This window comes from Phaethon lepturus, unplaced genomic scaffold (genome assembly GCF_000687285.1).
Source record: "Phaethon lepturus isolate BGI_N335 unplaced genomic scaffold, ASM68728v1 Scaffold4101, whole genome shotgun sequence".
Lineage (NCBI taxonomy): Eukaryota > Metazoa > Chordata > Aves > Phaethontiformes > Phaethontidae > Phaethon > Phaethon lepturus.
Genome location: NW_010519666.1, coordinates 13 through 10,601, shown reverse-complemented (window position 1 = coordinate 10,601; position 10,589 = coordinate 13). Strand labels below are relative to the sequence as shown.

Below are 10,589 nucleotides of genomic sequence, written 5' to 3'. Positions count from 1 at the left end.
TAAGGTCTCCCTGGAGCCTTCTCTTCTCTGGGCTGAACAACCCCAACTCTGAGCCTGTCCTCACAGGAGAGGTGTTCTAACCCTCTGATCATTTTTGTGATCCATGGTCTGTCCTCTGGCCCCTCTCCAACAGGTCCATGAATGTCATTACAGCATACATTAAATAGGGATTTAAATTTTAAGATAAAAGTATTTCTTTAGGAGACAAACTTATTTGCTGTGTCAATTTTAAACTAGCTCTTGAGGGATTTCAAAGATATCCAGTATTGGTTGGCAGGTTTGAAGATTATTCTTGAAAAGCTGTGCACAATCTATACATATTTTTCAAAGCATTATCTGATATAAATGTAAAGTGTCTGTAAAGCTTCAAGTCTGGAGATTATGTCCACTTTTCTTACCAGAGACAAGCAGCACACTGCATAAAAAAAATTAAAATGTCAATAATGGTATGACTTCAATTTAAAAAGAATTAAACACCTCCCAACCCTTAACTTCAGGAAGATCGTATCACCTTGAGAAAATTCAAAACCATAGAGCACAAAAGATACCAGTTAGTACATCTTCTTCTTTCCATATGATTAACCTATATTATTTTGTATCTAAAATAAAAAAATTCCCCCAAAAGGTGGGCAAGGTATGACTTGAAAAGCAAACCTGGAAAAGGAAAATATCTTATTCTTCATTAAACTCTTCAGAGTGTGTTTGCTAAATGTCATGGACCATATAGCACATGAGGACCATTTCACTGCTGAATAGTCTACTCAGAGAGAAGGGGAATGGAAGAGAAGCCTAGTGAAAAGCCCCAAAATTTACTATGGGAAGTTAAAAAAAAAAAAAATTAGAAGGAAGGGGAAGAAGAGAAGAGGACAGAACCAGTTTCCAACAATAATACTTTCTCATCAGAGGAAGCAACAGGTGTTTATCAAATCAATAAGGATATAAAAAATTTAATATATTAAAGGCATTTATAATTATTAGTTTTGTTCTCATTGCAGGTTCCCAGGATACAAATGGAATAGAATAAGTTTGGTCACCTTCAAGAAGTGGGTATGTTTAAAAAACTAACACTTTTCAGTGGGCAAAACTTTAATAACACCACCATAAAACAATTATACAAAAATCATATACATATTTTGACTGTTCTAAATTATATATGTACTTGATTTTAATTTGTGGAAAAGTAACTTTTGACAGTTTCAGGTGTAGCTGAAAAAAAAAAATTTTCTACTTTTCTCCAAAAGGGCAAGCTGGAAGTTTGACAGTTCATCAGATTTGTAACAAGAGACTTACTATATGGGTAAGGCAATAATTCTGTTCCCAGAGATGATGACTGGGAAACAACAGCATACCTAATGTCTGCTCTGTATCATACTGCTTTGACAGGAGGAACAAGGAAGTGTGGGTCAGAAGAAACCTGTTTTTTCTTTCAGGGTGGTGGAAATCAAACCACAAAACATAAGCCAAAAGATGAGAAGTATTATTTCTTTCTCCGTCCCTTGGCTGCTGGAGCCATGAGCTCAGCAGTAAGAATTTAAAAGCAAACTGGAAAAAACCACCCCTTTCAATTCAACAGCATACTAATATTATCATTGACCAGATTATAAAATTCAAAAGAGCTAAATACTTGGGATTTTGTGAAGGGGCTTGGGGAAAGGGACGAGGAAGAAAAATATTGGGAAAAAAGTATTTTTGCTCCAAATGACTTTTACAATTTCAAAAAAACCCAGACATTTCAATGATGACTTTGATTTGCCTTGATTCAGAAACACCATGAAGATATTTCAGATGACACTGGTTAAAAAGTGACAGAAGCCTTCAGCTTCAAAGTACAATAGTTTTTTTTTATTAAGAAAAAAGTGAAATACTCAAACTGGACCACTAGATTAAGATGCTATTAAAATATAACCATGAAGGTCAATAAAAATGAAGTAATTCCTTTATGTAGGTGTAAAGAGAGGCCATTTTAAGTATGTAAGTGAATAGCTAGATGTGGGTACTTCCACAACACAATAGTCCTTCCAAATTGCTTAACTGTACCAACCAACTGTTGATATGGCAGAAATTCTGTTTTACATTCTAGGTCTCAGTTTTGTATCAGAGTATCTGCAGGTATTCCTTTTTGTATTTCTTTTGGAATTTGAGAGTTTACAGGTTTGGGGGGATTTTGTTTTGTAGTTGTGTTTTGTTGTTTTTGTGGGGTTTGTTTGTTTTGTTTTTTGGTTTTTTTTGTTTTATTTTGGTCATCTAGTATTTAATGAACACATATGCAAGTACACACAAGAGAAGCATACAGGTATCTCAGTTGTAAAAGGCATGTTTTTCTTCTTTTTCACACAATCAACGTTCTATTTTGAAGTCTTGCTTCTCCTGCCCCATGTTACATTCTGTGCTACGATTTGTTATTCAGCTGTGCAGACTTCAAACACCGATACGTAGTACAGCATTAAGGAATTTCCTGAGTCAGGTTTATTCATCATTATCTGTAAAAAGCAGGACAGGGAGAGAGACAGGGTGAAAAGACAACACACACATACACACAAAATCAAGCTGGGGCTACAAAAACTAGAAAACACAATTTAGTAAGCAATACTACAAGAACCCTAAGTCACTCACCAGTGAATGAGGCGACTGTTACCAAAACTGCCTGGAAAGCACTATGTGTACAAATACTGAGCAACGTGTCATCTGTATTGGATTAGGGAATTTAAGATAGTTTCATCTCAGGTGGCCTGCTTCAGTTGGAACAATCCTCTTAGTAAAGAGCAACATAGATTTTTTTCTAATTTTTCTTATTTGAAGAGTATAAAGCTTGAGACAGAAGCTCATGAACACGCTTCTGACTGTCACTTGTCCTCTGTTCACCTGTATTAGCATAGGATTTTTTCTTTAAATGTCTGAAATTTAAAGAACTACTTCAAATGTAGGGGGGTTTATGTACTTTAGTACTAAAGTATTACATGTACTTTAAATGTCTGAAATGTAAAGAACTGCTTTTTCTTTACAGTTGTGTATGCCACCACAGATTTGTAAAATAGAGAATCAGAACTGAAGCTATTAAAAATAGCCACTTGTTAATCAGCATTTTACAAGATGAAAGTCAGCTCATTTTAATAGGATTCACTCAGACAACAGCTTACAATTTGTATGCCAACATTTCAGCAAATTGCCATTTAAGCCTTTTAAGTTCTAAAATACCCTTAGGGCAAAGCAGTAAGGAAAAGAAACTAGTAACACTGTGGTTACCATTTTCTCCTCGTTCTATATTGCCAGTCCTTTGGACGCTTGAAAAATTAACTACTACAATGTACCTTACCAATTCTGTTGTTAAATTAATAAAGTGCTGTTGAAAAAAATATTTTATAGACACTTTTCTGTCATACCTCTGTTAACACAGCATGTAAACAACATGGTCCTCGTTATTCTTACTGCATCAGTAGCAAAGAAAAATTGCAAAAATGTAATTTGTATTAGAATTTTTTTTTAATTACTATGTTTTTAAAACTAGATTTTAAGACTTTTTTCCCCCAAGCATTTATATATAAAAACCATACACAGCCGTAATCATCTTTGACCCTGTATTCACTGCTACTGCAACACATTTGTAAAAGAATTTAAAAGATGCAGAAAGTAGATGTTGGTTAACATGCATTAGAATATTTTTTAAAAATTGACATACATTACATAGTGATTATTACACACATTTCTAAAGCCAAAATATAATGCTTCTGAGCTTTTAGGTTTCCCTTTTTTTTTTTCTTCCCCTTTCCAGTAAAAGACTTTCATCATTAGAAATCTAACATAATTAGACATTACATAAGTGCAGTTAGATTTTTGACATGAGAGAAAAAAACCCCACCAAAACCATTTCTCACTGGTAGGGGTCTGTGTGGTATTTCATAGAGCAATTCTGAAAGATCTGGGAACTATCCATCATCTGCCTAGTAACCTGTGCTAAACTAGGCAGGGCTCCCAAGCAAGATAAATTCTTGTCATGTATTGTTGAGCCACCTATTGAAAACTAAGATGGATCGTACCCCCACATCAAGTCTGTCTGAAAAATTACAATCACAGGATAAAGAACTACATTAAATTTTCTTCTCAGAAAAGTAGCAATGCTGCAACCCATTAAAATGGTGTTTTAGAAATAACAGTATTGTTTTAGGTAAAAATTAGTTAATTCTTAAGACAAAATTGTTTTTAATTCTGAAAGTTTTATTCTAGACTTCCATCTTCCAAATCTGTGTAACTGTTTCACAGAAATTAAATAATTATACTACCCCTTTCTGTTGTTACAGTTGACTGTACATGTACATGGTGTTAAACCAGAGTAGTCAGCATGCTTCATCAAAGTTTGCCACGTTTTGTTGCAAGAATAAAAACACCCTTTCTGAAAAAAAATATTTTTATCAATTTAGCCAATGAAGAAAACAAAAAGACAGATACGTTTTAAAAGTATACTAGAACCTATTGTACATAACCATAAGACAACACATAACTGCCAGGATACAGTGAGATTACCTTCTTGGTAGGCTCCATCTGCCATTACTAGGTGAAGTATTTTGGCATACAGGTGTTTGTGTTCATTTCCAAGAATAGTTTGAACTATGGTTGAGCCAATATCAATATTTTCATCTTCATCTTCATGTATAGCCTGGGAGAAAGGACAATCCATTTTGCCAACATTAAACGGGTCTAGAATTAAATAGTTCAAATTTTTTAAATGCAATTCATGGTTAAACCCAACATTTTCCTCTTGAATCCTCTGGCATGGCATTTTCTGTGTTAATATTTCGGTGTGTCGAAACAAAATAAAAGACTAAATAAATAAGCGTTGATTCTAGTCACACAGTGCAGTTAGTTTCTGGCACAGTAAACAGCCCTAGGTACATTTATCTTGTTTCTTAAAATATTTTCTACTTGAGGTTATTCCACAAACCTTTATTTTCTCATAAACTTCAATGAATTTTTCAAAGCCTATTTCCTGCTCCAGGTTATATCTCAACTCTTCCAAATGGCTGAAGATACTTTCACATTCTTCACATTCACTGGCAATCTCTCCATCACTATTATCTAAAAAGAAAGAAAACAACAGTAAAACCCCCTCAGTTTTCCTGCATTCTTACTGTTGTTTCCATGTCCCTAAACTTGATATCCACACAGACCTCTAAATGTAACGATAGCACATAAGCTCAGGAGCACCAGACAATGTTGGCAGACATTCTGAGCAACCTGCAAGGAAACAGGAACAGTCCCTTTCTTGACAGCAAATAAATTCTGAATCCCAAATGGGAAGTGTCTAGCTGTCTCCTCTAAAACCCTACTCTGATAGCTGGCCATAAGGGTATTCATACTGAAGGAAAACAAGGTATGGTCTCAAAGCAGACCTTTATTTACCAAAGCAATGTTAGTAGGTCGAGTTCCGTACAACCTTTCCACGTATTTCTGAGGTGCAACTGATGCAGGGTTCAGTGGCTGTCCCACACTAGGGAGAAGGTGGGACACTGACACCAAATACCGCAACGCTTGCAACAACAGCAGCATCACAGAAGCAGAATAGTATTGTATCTTGTTAGTGTATAACATCAGCATCGTCAAAAAATGACAGAAGATGGTATTACCTATGGTTATTTTACCTTAAAATACTTATTGGAATGTATTATATAGAAAATATCTTAAAGCAATAGTCACAGATTTTCAATTTGTTTAAAATTGTCTCCAACAAACCAAAATTACACAAAACCTATGTTTTAGATTAGTTACCGATTTTATACATCTTGTTATACCTGTATTTCTAAATGCACTTTGTTTTACAGCGGTAGTAAAATACTTCTATTTCAACCAGAATTTAAAAAACAGAACTGAGACTTCAGGACACCATTGGGTGTAGCTACTGCAAAATGCTAAAAGCAGTAATAAATTTTTCCATCTCATTTTTAGTTTTACTGCATTAACAGCTATTTCTGGCTAAGGACAAGGTTAATAATTTCATGTTCCTTTTGACTGCTTGTTAAATTACTTAATTGTAACGTAAGCTGGACCCCAGATACTCCAAGTCATGTCAATTGCTGTTTCTTTTTCACTCTTAGATTGCAGTCAAGAATTATTCAAAACATATAACGTGCACAGAGCCTTTGATCTTCCTTGAAGACAAGTTTTAGGCAACTAGAGAAAGAGTTACTTATAATCACTTCCTAATGAATAGCCAACATTTAATTTGCAACACAGCATGTTGCTTAGATGTTGACCTTAGCATTCAGAAAGTCTAAATATTATCTGACTTTTTTAAACTTCTGTATAAAAACTATTAATTAGAGCTTGATTTCATTATAAGCATTCAGTATACAATCGAAAAACATTCTCTGTGTTTGAATTGTTAACATCAATAACTAACTTTTAAACCAGGTATAACAGAAATTATACCTGATTGCCATTCTTCATTAAGTGCACTTTCACTGCTGGGATTATTTTCATCTCCTTCATCCAGCTCTGTACCATTTGTTATGCATCTGATGACATTAGCCTTTAAAGTCGACTCCTCCTCTTCACTGAATTCCTCACTAGGCTGCTCCCTAAGCAATTGTTCCATTGAGGCCCGGAGCTCCTGCAAATCTGTATCTGCCTCCCCAAACATACTAAAAGAAAGTGATATAAAGGTTATATAATTAATACTTTACAAGACGAGCCCTGTAGGAAGAGCTCATTTCTTTTGATAAGCCAACAAACTGGAAAGCCAATGGGGGCGGGGGGGGAAGGGGAGAAAAAGTGACAAATATTTGTGTCCCCAGTCTAACATGATTACAGCACTGATACCACTATAACATGCAAGACACAGCAAATAAAGATTAAACAGATACCAGACTGTATCATCATAGAAAGATGATGATAGGTCCTCAATTCAACTTTATTAGTAAGATAATTTCAAAATCTTTGTATTTGTGCACTATTATAGAACCCTGGCAAGTATAACATTCCCAATCCAGGTAAAAATGTGTCTGAAGCAAAATAAGAGATCTAGATCTCATCAGATTAGATACACCAGAGGATTTTATCCTGCAGACTACCCAAGCTGCAGGGAATAGCCAAGAGCCAGGGTCAGATTTTGAAGCCCTTGAAAGAATTTGGGGGACTTGAAAGGCATCCCAACACAACAGTAGAGAAGGTAGGTGAGTGAGATTCCCAGAACATACAAAGAAAGGAAATATCCAAGAGATCTTTATTTCTAGAAAAGCGGCAGCCATCAACTTTGATCTGCTTCAGCAGAATTCAAGGTACAGAAGCCAGATAGAACAGCATCTTGGATGGAATTTGGAAAGGAAATTCAGAGAGCTATTGTAAGCAGTACATCCTGTTAGCTTCTCAATTCTCTGGAACAAGACTCAGAGTAAACAGTGATTCAACACAGGGTTTTTAAATTTGGTTAAAAACCCTATGCTGGTATACTGTGTATAAGCGTTAAGGTATAACCAAAATTGTTCTTCATCTAAGATGCCTGTTGAAATACTGGATAAACTCAATACACTCACACATCCTCAGAATCAGAAGGTCCTTCTTTGACTTGCTCATCTTCCGTATCATCTATTTCAAGATTATGTTGATGCTGCACATCTGCTACACTGGGAACGTCTACTAAAGTTCTGTACAGTTTGTAAAGATCCGGGAGTGAACATGTTCTCAACATCTGCAAAGGTAATAGAAAGCCTGTTTGGTAACAATAGTAAAGACAGTCTGACATTTAAATGAGGGGTTTTTTTAATCCTTTTTCATTTGAGGGTCAATATCAAAATAATGATGTAACCAGCACAGATACCCTAATTCTTGAAATTTTGACATCTTGGATTTTGCCTCTCAGCTAAAAGGAAAGCATTCCTTCTGCCTTTATGGGTGCAGTGATTGAAAAGCTTTAAGAACATAGCTGACATACAGATCCTGGTTTTGTGCAGATTTGTTAGTTACCTTGACAGCTATCTAAAGAAAAGGAACATTGCAGCAGATTAAAAAAAAAAAATTATATATATGCAATTGTTTACAAGGTATGTATTTCAATCACAGCTTAGAACCATTTTAAGTAGCTAACAAAGGAATATTTTTTAAAATGACATTTTATTATTTCTCTAGGTTGGTCACAGAAAACAGTAACTTTTGTTTATGGTATAGTTCAAGGCTGTTCCATAGTATTAGAAGGAAGTTCATTACAAGAAGTATTGTAAAGAAGTTCAAATCATTACAGTAATTTGTTGCAATGGAAATAAAGCAACACGGAAACAAAGTAACTATTTGCTGAGTGATCTATCAGATCTCTCTTTTAAGAAGCCTAAGACCATCCCCCCCAATTACTAAATATTCACCACAGGATTAAGAAAACAAGAAAAAAGACCTAATCTGCAGTAAGAAGTTTTACCAATAAGCTTCACCTTCCTTCAGCATAGCTCCAAACACATGCATGTTCAGTGTTTGCTCCTAATGACAACCCCTACATTTTAATGTAAAACATTGTTCCTCAGTTGCAATTTATACCAGCACAGTGTATTCATACACATGCTCAAATACCAAATCTCTGTCAGCACATGGCCAGAATATCATTGCCATCAAAGGAGTAACCATCCTTATTGACCACTACTCCCAAAGTGAAGGAACAATTTTTTACCCCATCATTTGAAAGTTTCCAGGTATTTTGAAAAATGCTTCTTTTCCTATTAGCCTACTTCTTTCAGCATACAGACCTGTCTACAGATAGGATACTAACTCTGCCTGCCCTGCTCCCTGCTAAAGGTTTCCTTTGTTTCTGGGCAAGAGCTGCAATTGGGAAATTCCAGAAAGTCACATTTGCAGATACTGCAAGCAAAGAAGCACTGAATGTCCTCTTGCTGCAACCAAGTGAGGAATGGGAATTTGTTGCACTCTTTCATCAAGTCTACTGCAGCAGTAACACCACCACATCTGTTGCTTTTCTCCAAGTTCTCTGCTAGTATGCAGAGTTCATCTGGTACTGCATTGACAATTCTGTGACAAACATGGCCAAAACACATGCCAAATATGCAGTAACAAGTGACATAGTCAATTAATCATCAGTAGTGCAACTTCTTTCATGCACTCACAAAAAAAGGCTGTGAGGCACAAGACGAAACATTCTTCCTTATCTGGCATTCCACCACCTAGGAAATCCTTTACTACATATTGACTCAATGCAACGCAGGTGTGCAAGTTTCCAGAGAACCCTTGCTACTATTGTTTCTCCACAAAGCAGCTGCTCTTTTATGCACTTTCCACTTTAGAACCCAGACAAGTATTGCACGTAATTTAAGAAGTCTGTTTCATCTGCTAGTTCCATAACTCTTCTTAAAATATTTTAAATTCATATCAAAACCACATTCCATGATCCTGTGCTCACTTCACAGACAGAGTTGCCACTCAAGCCTATGTAGGTGGACAGGAAATGCCTTCAAGAAAGCAGTTAGTTCCATTTACTCTTCTTCAGTCTTCCTGCTTCACATCCAGAACCTGTGCTAGTTGGTTAAATCCTACAGGAAAACGTGCAATCACTTGGTCAGCAGAAACGACAATATACCTTTGCTGCTTTGTTCAGTGTTTATGTTTATGATGGCTCGGTAGTGGTAAGTCTGAAAAACTGCACAAAAGGGAGAAAGCAGATAGGGGAAGTTAGGAATTTTCTCATGAACTCCCTTAGTTATGTCTCAGAGAAGTGGTGGCATTCCTCCATAAACACCTGGACATGGAATGCCAAATAGTGAAACCAGAGACTCTCACGCTGTGCAAGTCCTGCTGATACTAAGAACACAGTGCAGTCATACTGCAGGGCAGACATGGCTAGACAAATACAAACACCTGCTGAAACAGTTATGCCATCTTTTCTGGCCTCAGCCTCAGTAAACACATAAAAATAATATTACTATAGAAAAACAAGTATTCCTTTTTAGTTTTTTTAAACTTGCCTTTGGGTCGTTTGCATCAAAAAGCCCTGTAGAAAGTCCAATCAACAATGAACTTTTGCCTTTATCTTTTGCTGGTGATATGGAACGTGAACGAGGTATAAAAGGCTCTTCCTGTGAAGACTGAGCTGACAGAACTGGTGAGGCTGTTGGTACAGCTGTGGGCTGTATCACCCTCTGGAATAAGGGTTCAGGTTGCAGAGAGTCACTGGAACAAGTTTCTGATGTGGTAAAAGAAAGTTCGTTACAAATCTAAATAGAATAAAAACCCCAAGTTCTTAAGCAAAAGGTAACTAAAGAGAATAGAACTAACTTGTTTCTGTTGTACAATAGAAGGGGAAAATAGATAGCACTGTAGCAGTTATAAAATTTCTTTGGATTATTTTAGTAAATACATTACAATGTAAAATTCTCCCATTTTAATTTTTTGAAAATACAGAGCCTGGAGCTATAGCCTGTTCTGTTCTCATGCCTTCTAGTTTCTTGTTATCCAGTCCATGCCTGAAATTATGCTGTCATCCATTTTCATCTATTGCTTCTTGCCTTATACTACATTTCTTCAAAACCACCTCAACATAATTTACCCAAACACGGCAGGGGGGTGGGACGGGGATGGGACAGACTCACAGAATCACTAGGTTG

The 10,589-nt window shown here is 36.1% G+C and overlaps 1 protein-coding gene across 1 annotated transcript; it reads right to left on the bottom strand.

Annotated features, from left to right (window-relative positions):
• Positions 1-2,218: 2,218 nt before the first annotated feature.
• LOC104628500 (serine/threonine-protein kinase Nek1-like) lies at positions 2,219-10,124 on the bottom strand (the record flags this gene model as incomplete). Its single annotated transcript, XM_010297117.1, has 6 exons — positions 2,219-2,480; positions 4,519-4,651; positions 4,937-5,070; positions 6,421-6,632; positions 7,524-7,678; positions 9,951-10,124. Coding segments are annotated over 6 exons (822 nt in total), but the record flags the coding sequence as incomplete, so codon positions are not given.
• Positions 10,125-10,589: the final 465 nt, after the last annotated feature.